At 37.9% G+C, this 16,926-nt stretch overlaps 1 protein-coding gene across 2 annotated transcripts in view; it reads left to right on the forward strand.

Moving 5' to 3' along the window:
• Window positions 1-16,926, forward strand: part of nav1a (neuron navigator 1a) — a 90,008-nt gene that overhangs the window by 31,210 nt on the left and 41,872 nt on the right. For both annotated transcript variants that reach the window (XM_079478403.1, XM_079478402.1), the window contains one exon: window positions 1,833-2,195. In XM_079478403.1, coding sequence (XP_079334529.1) covers window positions 1,833-2,195 — 363 coding nt within the window. The remainder of the gene's footprint in view (window positions 1-1,832; window positions 2,196-16,926) is intronic.

Consider the following 16,926-nt stretch of genomic DNA (forward strand, 5'->3'; position numbering starts at 1 on the left):
TATTAAAAGGAGTGGGTATAAAATATTTTTTTCTTGTCCCTTGGATTAAAAAAAGCACAAACTTGTACAGTAATACACATGTACTTTGTAATGTAACCGATGTCTGTGGTGCAAAGAATCATAAATAAAGTTTTACATGTTTTCTGAAATAAATAGTAAAATGAAGTAAATTAATGCTAAAAGCAGGACAAAGTTATTTAATAATTGTTATAATTCTTACCTCGTTGCTAGAATTGTATTTAGTTTGTTTTAAAAATGAACTCTGACTTTTGATATTGTTTTTAAAAAACAAGACTTCCAGTTTGGACTACAAACTTATTTTTTCTTTTACATATTTGTTTTGCAGTGCATTATATGTGTTTATGTGAGATTTGTGTAAAATACGCGTTTGATGTTGTCTGTGCAATGTTATATCCAACTGTATTGGAAATGTAAAGCTGCTTAACTCGCAAGAGTTGCCGAAATATATAGATGGTTTCATCGGACACATGCCCCTGGCCCAAAGTTAACTTACGGTCTGTGATTGGTTAAAATATAAAAATGTAGTTATATTAAATAAATATTAATAATAATTAAAAAATAATAATCATTGTATTAAAGGGATAATTCACCCCAAAATGAAAATTCTGTCATCATTTACTCCCCTTCGAGGTGTTTCAAATCTGTATACACAGAGAAAGATATTCTGAAGAATGCTTGTTACCAGACAGATCTCATCCCCCATTGACTCCCATAGTAAGAAAAATTACTTTATCATTTGTTGTTCTGTTCAGCACAAATGATGATGTTTTGGTAATAAGCATTTTTCCAAATATCGTTCTCTGTGTTCATCAGAACACAGACATTTATACAGACTTCTCAAAGGTGAGCAAATTTTGACATCATTTTCATTTTTGGGTGAAGTATCCCTTTAAATGAAAACTACTAAACAGTTATTGATTCTTTGCAGAGGTCTACCACAAGTTAAAATCGGGCCACATAACTTTTTATGATGTTGCTGCTGAAACTGCCTAAATAAAGAAACGAATGTAGGTTTCTGCTTTATTGCACGGTTTTTGGTCAGGAGTCAAAATTGGTTACCGTGGTGATTGACAATGTGCCACATATGTTGTCAATTAAATGCACGCTTATTTAATAACCCTGAACATTCCTTTAAATCAGAGAATGCTCAATATCCAATAGCTTTTATACTTTGAAAGTTGAGCTCAAGGACAGTGGGTAATAATCTACTTCCATCCGCTCAGCTTAAAAATAAAAACAAAAACAAAAGCTGGACACCTGGAATCAAAATAAGAGCATTAAAAATCGTTTCAGGGATAGGATATGAGTTTATCCAGTTGAGGGCTTTAGCGATGAAAGGTCAGCCAGTTTTTCCAGGTGGCCAAACCCTGACGTACAATCTTAAAATCAGAAAAAATGGCCCGAGGGGTCAATGTGTGTGTGATTTACTTCCTCTAAAAAGCTTGAGTGGTGTGTGAGACACTTATGAAGGAATTTAAACATCCTCTTTAAATTTCCCAGAATCCCCAGAGACGCTTAACCTCTAACCAATGATGTGTGGATGAAGTGCATGATGGTTATATGTTGTACGAGAAATAAGTTTGTACTCAAAGAAATTGATCACATGAATTTTAAATGTTTTCACTAAGTAATCCCAATAAACAATGTAAACGTTTACACAGTAAAAACCAAACAAACACTGTTACTTAATGTGCACTTTTAACCTGATCTCACTCATATATATTAACTTTAAAGGTAAAACCAAATGTACTCTGGTGGATTATGTCATATTAATGTTTCTAATATTATTTTGTTCAATTTTTGTTTTTCAGCTGTATTGAGAGCAGCATGTGCTACGATAGCGATGAGACCAATGCTCGCAGCATCTCCAGCTTATCCAATCGATCATCGCCCCTCTCGTGGCGCCAGGGTCAGTCCAGTCCTCGGCTGCAGGCGGGTGACGCGCCCTCCTCTGGGGTCACAGCCCACTCCCTGCCCATCCGCGCGTCGATGCAGATCAGTCACCTACAGCGCATCCAGCTCATCGAGAGTCTGGACACTGCCGATGATGACCTGGCCGACCTCAAGTCTGGTTACCTTAGTGACGGCAATCTGACCGGAAAAAGCCAACCTGATGATGATGATGAAGACGATGATGATGACGTAGATGTCGATGACGATGATTTGGCCAACAAGTAAGTGTTTATCATATAAAAAATGTTTTCCTTATCTTTTTATTTTGTATTGTTTAGGGATTTTTTTATTTAAACTTTGTAATAGTTATTAATATAGAACTAAATAGAAAACCATTTTGACTCTTTTACCTGCAATCTCTCTATGATTTAATTTTAAGATGCAATCTGTAACTTTTGTCTCTCTATCGCCATCTGTGTTTGAAACATGAAATTACAGGCTCATATCCTTATGTGAATTCAAGTCGAAAAATTTCAAACTGTGTCAAACTTTACTTTTCTTTCTATCCAACTTTTTAACCAAAAGAAGTTATGGATTGCAGCTTTAGGCCTTGTTCAGTTTTGACTTCTTTTTTGACAAGAAAAAGTTGACGAAGGCGCTGTTTTATTAAAGACAACTTGCAGCGTTTGGATACAAATAGCAGCCAAACGCCATGACAAATGTATAAATGTAAATGTCTATTTGAATTATAAACCGAGAGCCTCTTTGACCGGTCTCTGTCATTGGTTAGCTGTGAGAAGGGAGCTTGACGTGGGGCGTTTTTTTTCTGAAAAGTTGAACTTTTTTCAACCTCAAAAAACACTCTGAGCTGCAGAAATAAACGCTTAAAAAAGCGCTCAGGACATTTATTTAAAACACGGTTTACTCCATAGGATTATAATGTCAAACAGACATTGACACAGCCTTAGGCTACGTTCACATTTGACTTCTTTTTTTTTATTTAGTTTCAGTGATGGTTTATCTCTTCAATCTGTGGCCAGCCAATGAGACAAATGATTTTACTAAATGCAGTCTTCCTTCAGCTAGGAACAGCTGTGTGTAGAGAAAAGGTCTTGTGTTAAGTGTGTGTGTGTGTGTTAATGTGGCAGGTCTTGTGGACACAAAACTAGGAAATGACATGTGTTTGCTTTAGCAGTCAACAAAGCTTTGAAGTTGCCCTCTCTTAACCTGCGCTGTTGGTTTAGTCTGATAGGGAATAGTTGTCAACAGTCACGAGTCAGTCGCTACTAAGTGGGAACGTTTACAATCAAGCAGTTCACATTTGGCGGTACTTTACCTAGCGGTATTTGACAGCACTTGAAGTCAAATAAATCTCTACTTCAGTAGATCACAGTCTAAATCCAGCACAACATAGGGCTAGAAGTTGCTTGTATAGAGACTATATTAGCTAAAATATTTGGTGAATGAAAACACATGGGGCAAGTGATGTGCCAGACATTGTGAATAAAGAACATTCCAGCTCTGCATATGGGATTAGCTATTTTACTGTACTGCACATGAAGTGTAACTTTAAAGCTGCAATCTGTACCTTTTTGGTGGTTAAATATCAACGTTCTGTAAATCAGTTTTCGAGCAAGTGCATAAAAAAAATTGAAAACTTTTTTCTTATCTTACATCACTGTAAGCTTAAAATAAAGATTTATACTTTGAGCTGTTTAATACAGTTTCACTGAAATGTCAGTTTGACATCATTTGACTTAAAACGTAACCTAAGCGTTATGTTTTATAACCTTAGAATGAGCTATTTCCATCTTGCATGGAATTCACCATTTTGTTTGTACAGTAACCCTACAGGGACCATTTATAACCATAGCAGGACAATATGCTTCATTCATTTCTTTGTTCTGTTGAACACAAAATAAGATATTTTTAAGAATGTTGGAAAGCAAGCAGTTCTGGGGCACTTTTGACTACCAACATTTTTGGTAGTCAATGGTGTCCATGTACTGTTTGGTTAAAAGCATTTTCCAAAACATCCTTCTCTGTGTTCATCAGAAAAAATACATTTATACAGATTTGCTAACTTTGCTTAACACTGCAAACTGGTCAAAATGCAAACACAGGAAGTTGTGCTGTGTTGCCACAAGTAACCACTGTTTAGAGCAGTGGTCTCCAACGTTGTGGCCCGTTTTACAGCCAGTAAAACGGCAACTTAACAAAAATAAAGAATATTACGGTCAAATGTCTGTCAGATAATAAACATACTCTAGTATGTATTTGTTCAAGTATAAGTCTGAGGCACGCCATAAAACAATTCTATCAACTCATACAGTGCCAGTAGTATACACAGCTGTATATACAGATAGGCACCCAGGTATCGGTTCAGTGCTCATTATCGGGCGATATCCTGAGCCCAGGTATCGGTATCGGGAAGGGACAAAGGTTATCGGAACATCCATAGAAACATTTATGAGAGTAAATAACTTAAAGCAACCTGCAATTTTATGTTTCAAACAGAGATGGCGATAGAGGCCAAACTATTTCAGCTAATATCATTAATTTAAGTTTTTTATGACACAACATAATTTCGATATTTTTTAAGTCCATTTTCCTCAGCTTTTATTGCTATGATGTAATTTGATTCAGATTTGTTTCTGTCTGGTTTGGCCTCTTCTTGTCTGTCTGGTTCGAAATGACCGGCTGATTTGTTTCACTTTGCTGTTCCTCTGGGCATCATGTTGAGATCTGTGTTGAGTTGCTAAGGTGACTAAGTGCACAGACTGACCATGAATGTTATCAGCTCATTACAGCAAATACAGGATGTTAAACAAAAGGGCGTAAAGCACATGTCAGCATTTGCCAGACACATCAAAAATTGAAATACAGCATAAATGATCAATTTGATATTATATGTGTTTATTGTGTAGCTCATTTTCCTATGATGTAACCACTATGGAGTAAGGTCACATAAGTGGCCTAAAAAATGACTGTGCTTAGATAAGTCAAGGTACCGAAGTCTGTGATCAAAATTTAAGTATTTCAAAAGGAACTTAAATATTTCTCATGAGATCATTCTTAAACCAAACCCAGGCTATTGCCGAACTGTGTCATGTAGGTCTATTTTTACCTCTTCTAAAGGAATTATGGAAAATCATTTGAGACAAAGTTGATGCGTGTACGAAACGCAGATGAGAATCATTAAGTCTGCTGAATTCTGAAAGAACCGTAGATCAAACTATTTTCTCGGGAGACTAAGAGCAAGCTTAGTGTGACGTAAATTCAATGCGACTTATAAGATTTACACACACACATCTTTTTAAAAGCAATGCAGCTTGCACATGCATGGCTTAAACGCTCAAACTGATTTTTCTAAGTAATGTAGATACCCAGACTCCAAACGTCTTCTGAAATCTTCTCCTCAGGTATGTGTGTTGCCATGGTAACTCAATTTTTTTCCGGACACAATTTTTCATCATATTCAGTCTGCTCATCACATTTGTGTTACAAGATGAATGCATTGCATGATGGGTAGAAGGTTTAATGATTGAGAACTTGCTTATTGAGTTAAAAGTGCCTGAATTCAAGTAATTACCAGAAGAATATCACTCACACACTGTTGAATTAAATCACATTTTAAAGTCTTATTTTTACATTTCAGTAAAAAAATATAAGTGGTTTTTGGCCATGAAAAATCTGCCACTGCTATGCTATTGTGTAAAAAAAGATTATCAATACTTTAGTTCAAAATGTGCCGTAGATGCTAGCACCGCAAATAATAATAATAATAATAATCTATAAATAAATGTATTACAATTTCATAGTAATTTGCTTAATGAACCCCAATACTGTTTTACCTGTAGAAATTTACCTGTAGTTACCTTTTCGTCTATGTCATTTATCTGTCTGTTTAAGGGGAGGTGCCACAGTGTGTCATGCATTCTGACTTCTTTACAATGTTAAACGTGCAGTCTTCTCAAAAACGAGTAGGACGTATGACGTAGTATTTCTGGGCTCGATACACTTCGTTTAGGTTTCGGAAAGTTTTTTTCGAACATGAAACTCCGTAATGTAACAACTTTCTTAGTCCCTTATTGGACAATTCTCCTGGAAAAGAACCCCGACGTGTCAACCAGGGAGAAGGAGCAAGCGCACAAGTCAACCAGTTGGAGCAAGAGAGAGAGAGCTCTGCATTCGCGAAGTTTGGCTGTGTTTGTTTGTTCACTGCATTTGGGTGATGATGCAGCGCTAAAAGATGCGGAACATGAACCGCATGCGGTAAATTAAACTGATTCATATGTCTGTGTTTTGTTGGCGTGTATGTTTGAACAACACAAACTTATAGTGAATCAACAGTTATGCAGGGATATGCGATGTGTTATTTAGTCCCACCCCCCCCCCCCCCCCATTTTTCTGAAATAATCATATAGCTGTGTCTGTCTATTATAAATGTGATCAAAATAAGTACTTTCCAAAAATTCGAAGTATGAAAAACTACTCTATAGGTACTCGAGATTCATATGAGATTGGCAGAAACTGAATCTATTACATCCGTTTTATGTAATAAGACACATACTTGTGTCCCATAATCAGACTTTAATTTATTTACAAGATACAGCTTATTACTGGATCCTTAAATTTCCATTTTCTTAAAACTGTTCACATGTTCAGCATTACATTTCCTTAAAATAATCCCACGTCGCATTGCTCCGCTTATTGTGCATAGCTTCGTCTAATAGATGTAAATCTTATACTTCGGTAACATGATGAGGTGCAAAAAGAGTTTGTAAAAAAACAATGTCAGACAAGAAATGTCGATCATAAACAGTAATGGCCAACTGACTGTACATTTATCCCACACATTACACATTGTGTAGCAGCCCACCACATTCAGAAATGAAAATAGCTATTTATGCTTTTTAGAGTGTTGTGCTATTAGGTTGCCAACATCAAACTGAACATTATGAGTCAACTCTCAGAAGTGTTTCAATCGAGGAGCACATGGAATTGCTTCCTACAGAGCTTTCATATAAGTTATGACTTCAAAATTCCTGAGCTCAAACTGTGCTAAAAACAGCTATAGGTTTTCGGTTTCAGGATCAAGCTAAGATGTCACAGAAAGATTTGTAACTCTTATTTAATGTGGACATATCTGTACGTTTGCTGGTGTAATAGCTGTTTATATTGGGTTCCTGTTACACTGGTTTCAAGAGCCTGTGGTGTGAAACAGGAATGTCCCAAAAAACTGGACAGTGGTCATAACTCAGCACCAGTAAAGCTCTAAAGTGGCTCCAGTACATGTTCATGACAAAAGATTATACACATAAAGCTTTTTTCCGGTAAATAAACGCAGAGGAGTTCATGCTAAACTAACAACAGATCCCTGACGTTTGAGAAATGATTTCGGGGAGTTGTATCTTATTATCATCATAGAATCGGCAGGTCGCAAAATATTTTTCCAATGAGATCAGGTTGGAATTCTTTGCAATATTTCCTGAGCCTATTTTTTTTATTTTAACGCTATTAAGGTGACCACCTAGCTGTGGCCTGGTGGTTAGAGAGTTGGGCTTGTGATCAGAAGGTTGCCAGTTCTAATCTCAGGGCCAGCAGGTCATGACTGAAGTGCCCTTGAGCAAGGCACCTTACCCCTGATTGCTCTGCAGTAATGTGTCACTGTAAAAAAAAAAAAAAAAAAAACTACTTGTAAGTCGCTTTGGATATAAGCGTCTGCCAAATGAATAAATGTAAATGTAAATGTAGAAACCTAGCAGTTTTGCCATGGCTTATAAAGTTGCACCTAACACATGGTGTTTAGTGAGTTAATAATAAATATGGCTCAGAAAAGCCTTTCCTGAACGTGTGTGTTGTTTTGAGGTGTCGTGGGGGGACATGTTTTAGATATTCAGTAGGGGGTCCCTCACTTACGCCCATGCTCACTGAAGCGGGCCAGGGAATTCTGGCGCCACCGTGTGCAGCTCTCGCCTGTTGCTATAGCAACACCGGCCCACAAAGCCATCGACGGAGCTGCGAGCTGGTTTTGAACTAGACAAAGACATCTCGTAGGAGAGAGCGTGTGGGAGTGGGTGTGTATTTAGGTCAGTGGTTTTAAGTGGGAATAACCATTGCTGTGGCAAAAACATCCAGGGCCCTTATTTCAATTAGGTCTGATTTCGAGTAAATGATGTGAGGAGAACAATATTCTGCCTTTTATGTCAAAACTGCATGTTGATATTCATAAGGATTTAAATTTACTTCCATTTGAATTTGAATGGACAATTTAAATCATAGCAGTGTGCATCATGTTGAGTTGAATGTTGACAAAACTGTACTGTTAGCAGGGTTCGGTGATGCCACCAGACTTTCATGTATACCGTGCTGTTTGTTTACCAAATAACCATGCCGTTTAAAAGGTACAGTTTCTTTGTTTTAATGGCAGTGTGTGATATAACATGGTATTCTTCCGATTGCTTAATACAGAAAGCAGCTTTAGCTTTAGCTTTAGCCAGCATGTCTCCATGGTTACCGCGACAAAGCTTCCTGCTTTTCCCAGCAGGAAATCCTTTTTTTTAGATTACGCTGCCCCTGAGGGGAGAAACTGACCCTAGGATCCAAAGATCAGTCTCCTGTTACATATGAAAAATGATTGTAAAAAAATAGTTTTCCAGTACAAATATAAAAAATCCTTAAGAAGGAAAATTACCTAAGAAAACAAGATATCCAATTGGCCTGTTTTTTTTATTCATGCACCAATATGTAAATGTTGGCCGATAACCGATATATTGGCCGATAGACAGTATCTAAATGTTAATTTAAATATATAATATATAATAGAAAACACAAAGGCTGAGTTGATTCAGGTGTGGCATATTAGAAGCAGCCGACAATAGTCTCTCCCAAACGTGAGTGGGAGGGGCGGCCTTTTTTTTGTGGCATGAAAAGTGAGATATTTGACCTTCAAATGTAGTGAAGTACAGTAAAAAGTATGCAGATTATACATAAGTATAGTAGAGATACTAAAAAGTGTACTTCATTACTTCCTACTCTAAACTGCGCAACTTGTGCCTAATGGAGAGACGCATGTACTGACAGAGATGTTTGACTTTAAAACTGCGCACGCACGGAGAGACACGTTTGACATTAAACTGCACACCTCACGCTGCACGGAGAGATGCATGCACGGAGAGACACGTTTGATTTTAAAACTGGGCAACTTGTGCCGCACAGAGATATACTGTTTATATCGTCCAAACTTTTATTATGGGCTAATACCAATAACATTGAAATGACCATTTATTGGCCAAAAGCGATTGTGTATCGTGCATCCCAAATTTCTTTTAGCATAATTTTACTTATTTTCATTATTATTACATATAATAATATTTTCATTATTTTAAATTATTAGTTTTACATATAAGAATAACAAGTTGCTTCACAGAGTACATTTACGCAATATTACTTTGTTTTTGAAAAGTTTCACGTACACACGGCAGCATTCTCAAAACGATCTGCATTTACATGGATTCAAGAAAACGAATAAAACGATGTATTACATATGCCTGGCCAGTGGATGGCGCTGTTGCGCCAAAAAAACCTACGTGCTTGCGCACATTCGCATACACTGTTTCAATCTAAAAGCGTTTTTTTTACACTTTGTCAGCGTGAATATGTGTTTATAGTAGTGTGCATTAAAATGCTATGTCTCAGCTGGTTGTAGCGGTGCAGTAAATCTACTTTTTGCTGTAAAAATGATAATAAGTATGTCACGCGGCACAAACATGCAGCATGGGCGCCGCCATTATTGTTCGGGGAATACTCGCGTACGCCTACAGACTGAATGCTTTAAATGAACCATGGTATTTGTAGTGCAACTGTGGTAGAAATACAAATGGTAGTCAGTCTGCCAAAAGAAAACGTGGTAAATACTCTTTCACTTTAATAAAACCATACAAACTGAGAAACAAATTGTATTGGTTGTTAATTGGACAAACTTCCATCTGTGTTTCTTGTTTATTGTAGTAACGACTGAACTACACATGGCAAAATATTCCTGTAATATTTCTAAATTCACCAGCCATTCACAGGCCGTCTTCCAAACAGCGGAATCTAAACTTTTATAAGCTTCATTAACCGTAAGGCCGCCCCCGGCCAACTACCCGCACAATGTTAAAAATGTGAAAGGTTTTGCGGCACGACACGGGCCGATTACCAGATAACGTGAGCAGGTGCTGTGACCTTCTCTCAACTAGATCATCGTTAGTCCTTTTATTTCTCGGCTTGTGACCTCAGGTAAGGTTAGAGCCAGTTGAAACCAAACTGCGGTTTCTTCGAATCACGTCAGCTCTCTGAAAATAACAGTTTTTACAGGAAGGTAAAAATATCCCATGATCCCTGCAGCACGGTCATCCATCATGTCTCAGCTATGGGGCGTAATTGAGAGATTTGGTTGCGGTGGGGAGCAGTGGATGACTAATGGATTTTCGGATGAGACGGAGGAAGTCTCTATCACATTCTCTCTTCTCTCATTGACTGCTCCAAATTTCTGTCTGACAGACAGACTGTCTCTCTCGGTTCATCATTTATTTCTTAAGTCATAGCACACCCCTTCATTCCCTCACTGCTGTGTTGGTCTCCGTGTCGCCCCGCTGGTGGTCTGCGTATGATGCTGTGGAATGTGGGCAAAACTGCAGATTCCAGCGGTGTTTTTTAAATCTAGGATTTTAATTCCCATCATGCTACACTGCCACATCTCACTGTCAAGCACAAACTCAAATTTCTTGAACTGCCTGACCGTATTTCTGCTCATTCTTCTAGCGTATTAGGCTGTCAAGACGTTATCCTAAATTTCCTGTTTCTATTCTCCCCTCCTGAGGGGTCACACAGGCCCTGGATAAGCTTTCACCTTCACACACACCAGCAGTCTGACACTAAACCTCACTAAACTCATACAGGACGTCCTGTGCTGCAGGTAGAAACCCAAGATCCTGGCGGGGTCAGAAGATCACGGGGAGAGGGGCTGAGTTGCCTTGGTAACCTAAAGCCATCTTTATTAGTCAGTTAGGGGGTCTCTGATCCACCCCGAGACCCGTGGAGAAGGGAAGGTTGTAAAATGGAAAAGATATGGTTGAAAAGGAAAGCAAACTTGTCAGTGACCCCCTAGCTAGCTCATCGCACTGAATCATCATACAAACTCGACACGCTTCTTTGGAACTGCATTTATTCGAGCACATTCAGTGAGTAACACCCATTTCCACCATGACACACATTGAAGGCTTGTGTGAGATAAATCATAATGAGTCAACTTGACCGTTACCGACATACTGGAAAGTATTAATCTAACTAAACCACGGATGTTTTCGAGGCCCGTTCACATCAATGATGTTAACTGACTAATAAGATGATGTTTTGAAAAAAATGTCTACATTTTTAAGAATAGCGACACCCAAACAATCATAACAATAAAGAAGAAAAATAAAAAATAAATATCATTAGGGTCACTTTCAGAGGGTTTTTAATCAATCTTTTCAGATTTAAAGGGCCCGCACATTTAAAGTCTTAACTGCAGTGTGTGAGCTTAGAGTAAACATAAAGTTAGCATTCATGTTGGACGCTAAAATAGTTATCGTTATGGATAGTGTTTTTGGTGCGGACGAACATCAGCTAGCTAATGAGTAGCCTAAGCTAAATTAGCATTAGCTTACATGTTAACGCTGAAAGTTTAGTGATTTTGGTCCAGTTAGTTTTGATCTGCATGACAAAAGCACATATGTAATGTTCACATTCCTTCACACCATCAGAGGTGAAAACAGACTTCATTTAATAAAATTGCCTGATGAATGTGCAAAAACAACATGTCAACAAATAGCAATATCTGATTTTTCTGGACTGTAATGTAAAACCATTTTGTTGTTCTGCCGAGCACAAAGATAGACGTAAAAAGGTTTGTAACCAAACCGATCTGGGGCACTGTTGACTTCCATAGTAGGGAAAACTTCAATGGTAGTTAATGGTGCTCCAGAATGGTTTAGTTTCCTACATTCTTTTCAATTTCTTCTGTTGTGTTCAACAGAACAAAGATTTCTATACAGTTTTGGAACAACACGAGGGTGAGTAAATGATGACATGATTTTCATTTTTGGGTGAACTGTCCCTTTAAACTATGTTGATGTGTTGCTTAAAGCAACTTATCAAGTCTAAATCCCCCTTTTAAAGAGCGCTCTATTGACAGTGAAATAACAAACTTAAAACAATGAAACTGTGAACTGGCTTGAAATGAGTCTTGGAAAAGATGGAGGCACACATCACAGATAGGAGAGGATACTGCAGACAAGCGGTGTGTGTTTTCCTGGCATAATGAGTCGGATGAAGACGATGGAGATGTTTTTGCCCTTCACTTGAACTTTGCAGGCTCCCCAGAGTCAGAGGATTTAGTCCGTGTTGGCCGTAATGTGTGTCTATGTTTTTGTTTGTGTCTCCAGCTTTGTTGCTCACTCGTGGTTTATTTCAGGGAATAAATCACTGCGTAAATATGAGTTTGAGATTTGGTCCCAACACATCACCATCAATGTGACAGTCTTATTCTCTTTTTCTCAGTGTGTAAGAGATTTTGTCTGCCTTTGGCCCAGTAGTGGTAATGTTGTAAACAAGGGCAAAGTTTGGAATTGTGGTTAGTGATGAGGTCACAGCTCAGTCCTTAAGAAAGGCCAATTTGTGTTAACAAGCCTTCTACTCCCTCTACAGGACGAAACATGTAAGTGCACTCACCTCTCAGCCACATTGCCCCAGAGGCAGATTGCACAAATGTCTTTCTTAATATCTTGTTGCAGAGTTGATGTGGTGTTTGTCATTTCCTGGGCGATGGAATTTCTATATTATATTGTAAATAATTATATATCGTGATACTAATTATTGTGTTTTAATGAAGTTCTAATGACACGTTGCAGTAATGAATATCTGGAGGGATTGTGTTTAATTGTCCTGAATAAAATGCTGTAATGCAAAATTCTTAATGATCCTTTAAGAGTTTCGTTCATTTATGCTAAAATACAATAAATATATATTATACGTCAATATTTTGGTGTGTAAAACGACCGAACATCATTCTCAAATCTTTCCATTATGCATAATGTTAAAAGTCATTAGAATCTGCTTTGTTTCAACATGTTTCCCGTCTAAAGGTTAATGAGGGTCTCAATGGCATTTTGACTGTTTGCGAAGGATCTAATGTGCCGTTGTCAGAGTTAATTTCATGAGCGGGAGAAGATAGCCGTGGGGGGGTAATTGGGGTTGTTACTAAAGAGGCGTAACCTGGATGAGTCATGAGGTCCTGTTGGTATCTCCTGACCGCTGAGCATGAAGTAATCTCGGCAGCTGGATTTAGTCAAGGTTTCCCTTACTCAATCAAAAGATCAGACCTATGGATTTAATTTAAACCAGCGGCGGTGCACGCGTGACAGACCTCCACCCTCGTGTGGGAATGCGGTGCTGGTACTCTAGAGACCCTGTCATGATCAGCTGTGGTCTGTTTGTGTGGGTTTGGTGGGTGTGCCGTGTATATCCCGACTTCAGCTGATTTTCCAGAAGTGATTTGTGTTGGTCTGAGAGAGTTCAGCTCATGGAATGTTAATAATAAAACACAACATGCAAAAACTTGATTACTAATGTATGAACCCAGACGTAAACAAGTACGTGCTTGGATGCATGCGAGTGCGTTTGTGGAATATTGATGTGTTGTTTCGAGTGTGAGCTATACATGTTTTATGTATTCTCATTCGTTCTTCTTTGTTACTGACCTGTGTAGCCTACTTTAATTTTTATTGAATAAAAATCTAAATCGACACTATAGGCCGGTGGGAACCTTGCTCATTTAACGGAGGTAAAGCTGAAGGGATGAGTCCTGGTGACAAACCTTATCTCTTCTCTCCCACACATCTCTTACCACAACAGAAAAGAGTCATGTTCCCAGGGGTGCTGGGACACACACACACATTTTCCATGGCAACAGAAATAGGGCATGTGTACCCAAACTTTATAATTAAATGAAGTGGCACTGGCAGGAGAAGAGCTTTATTGTTGTCATCAAAATAATCATCTCAAAGGCTTTGAGAGCGTTTGTGTGTCACGTATCCTACATGGCCAACATGGGACGATTCGGGGTTGTTTCAGCGGGAGAACAGTTTATTAAAAAAGAATGTTTTGACTTTCATCCATTTGTCAAATGTAGATTTTGATATAATAAAAACATTAAAGAGATAACCCCAAAATTGAGTTACTCACTCCCTAGTTGTTCCAAACCTGTATAATTGTCTTCGTTGGGTTGAACACAGAGAAAGATATTTGAACGAATGCTTGTCATTTTATATCTTGGCATTTTATTTAAGTTTAAAATGTATCTCTGTTCGTGGACCCCATTGACCACCATAGTATAGGAAAAATGACATTGGTAGTCAAAAGTAGCCCAGAAGAGATTTGCTCTCTGACATTCTTTAAAATATCTTCTTTTGTGTTCAACAGAACAAAAACATATATAAAGTGATTTTTCCCATTATTGGAGTCAAATAGGTCAATACAAAACTGACTGTTGTCTGTTTGAATCTCGTCATGGGGTCTCCACCGCTTTGCTCGTGTCACCGTGAAATCGATTCTCTCTACTGTCATGGCGATGTCATGCTTAAGTGCTTTTGCATGTTTAATCACTGTGAAATCTATGACAATTTGATGGAAATTTCTATGACATATTTTAGCAATAAAGGTAAGTGAGAGTGCAAACCATGTATAAATGTAGTTAAATACAACAACATTAATAATAGTAATATTACCTCAATTGGTAAAGTATTGTGTTGATATTGGTTTAAACGTTTTTCAGAAGTTTTAAATTACATGAGGGTGCTAAGTGATGACACAAATTTTTTTGGTGTGAACTGTACGTGTTGAGTTACCAGACATTGCCGTCATTGAAATAACTGAATATCTGCGTCCTTGCTGTAGAAGATCTCCACAGAGATATTGGACAGGGTGGAGCAAGAAATCCACATTTTGCTTCTGGTTTAAAGGGTTTATTTGAACACAGATGCTCTGCTGAGTTAAAACACCACCGGGCCTTTTTGAAGCCACTAATGACAAAAGCATTCACTGCACTGAGAGTTATAGACTGGAAAACCAAGCCCGGATATTTGCTGCGGGTTTCGAGGTGGCAAGGAAAGCAGGAAAAAAAGGAAGAAATGTCAGATTTAGTGAAGAGAACAGCTAACAGCCACGTCGCTATACTAAGTGTTTTTGTTTCCAAGACAAGTGATGAAATGACTGATGTAGACGTTTGGGAAATAATTAGGTGCGATGTAGATGAAATATCTATATGGTGACTGATATTTTAGTAGTCGGTGAAGAAAAAGAAAACTTCTGGCATATGCAATGTAACAAAATAATAGTTTTCAGTCCTGTCATAGAGGGAAATACATTTAACAACCGCTGAATGTCAGACACATTTTAATAATTACTTTAAGCATCACTTGTTCCCCTAAATGCAGTAATTATCTTGCTTTTTTTTGTTAAACAAGAGCTTCACTTCCTATTGAACACAATGAAACACATTTGTGCACCACTGCATTCAAATTGCAGTGACTAAGCAAAATAAAGATAAATAAAATCTAAATTATACATTCCTGAACAAAGAACAAAATGAAAAAAGCCTTCACACACAAAAAAATGGTGCTATATAGCACTTAAAATGGTTCTTGGCTCGTAACAATAGGGGAAGCACTTTAAGTGGTATTGAGATGGCGAAGGCCACACTTTTCTTATAAATATGGCTACTCTATTACAATTGTTTGAAGCTTTTTTTCTTATTTTATTTCTTTAGGAGAAATTGATTTAGTTTGTTTGAGGGAATCACTGTTTTCTGCTTGTTGTTTCGATTTATTTATTCTTGTTTTTTTAACAATTTACCCAAAATATTGCATGTTGTCTTTATGCGCGCATTGAAGATCAAATAGCGGGACAACATTTCATTATTAGAGTGTACGGTAGTGTTTGAATAAACCACAACTAGACAAAGATATGGGTTTAATATTCTTTCTTTCTTTATTTATTCATTTAATTGTTTTTATAACTATGTATCTTATGCGTGGTCCCGCCTGGATCCGTGACTGCAGCATGGAACAAAGGCCAGTTATTAAAAGAGCGCGGCATTTGCTGATGACCTTTATATCCTTTGCTAGGAATTATGGGAAAATGTAGTTTTGGGTACCTTATGGGTTTGGATTGTTCATTCATTTAAATGTGTTTGTGTCTAAGTATATATTTGTGGAGTCTTTTGGATATATTATATATTTCTTTGAGGTTTGATTCATTGAATTGAGACCCCCTGTAATCAAAAAATGGTTTAGTCCGTTTGTTTAAAAAGGGTTGAATTTTCTATGGCTGGGTTAGTTCTGGTGAGGGATCCCTTGAGAAACAGCCGGGACACAGAACTCAGTGTGCGGATGGTTTGTTTGTTCTAGTTTCCCCCTTTCATGTTGTTTTCCTCCTGTTTTTTATGCACCTGTGTGAGTAATGTTGAAGTTTATATGAATGCCTCCTGAAAATTGTATGGAAGAACCCTCGGAGCTATATAGAACCATGTCTTGGTTCTCCAGTGGTTCTTTGCTTTGACTGAGGTGCTATATATCACCGATATATAGCACCAATTTGTTTCAGAGTGTTTTTACGTGGAACACAAAAGAAGATATTTTGAGAAATGGCTCAGTGGTCTTGCACCATACAATGGAAATCAATGAGCACCAATGTTATTTGGTGATCAACGTTCTTTAAAACATTCTTTTGTGTCCTGCAGAAGAAAGTCATACAGGTTTGTAATGACATGTCGTGTGAGTTTTTGCACCATTGCTTTGGTCTCTGTGTCATGTCTCCTGCCTGAGAAATCGTAGCTCAGAGATGTGGGAGCGACAGTCGAGACAAGCGTGAAAAGATAGAGCGAGGGAAGAGATGCTGATGAGCAGTCAGGCAAACAAAGCGCCTATC

Source organism: Barbatula barbatula (genome assembly GCF_947034865.1).
Source record: "Barbatula barbatula genome assembly, chromosome: 17".
Lineage (NCBI taxonomy): Eukaryota > Metazoa > Chordata > Actinopteri > Cypriniformes > Nemacheilidae > Barbatula > Barbatula barbatula.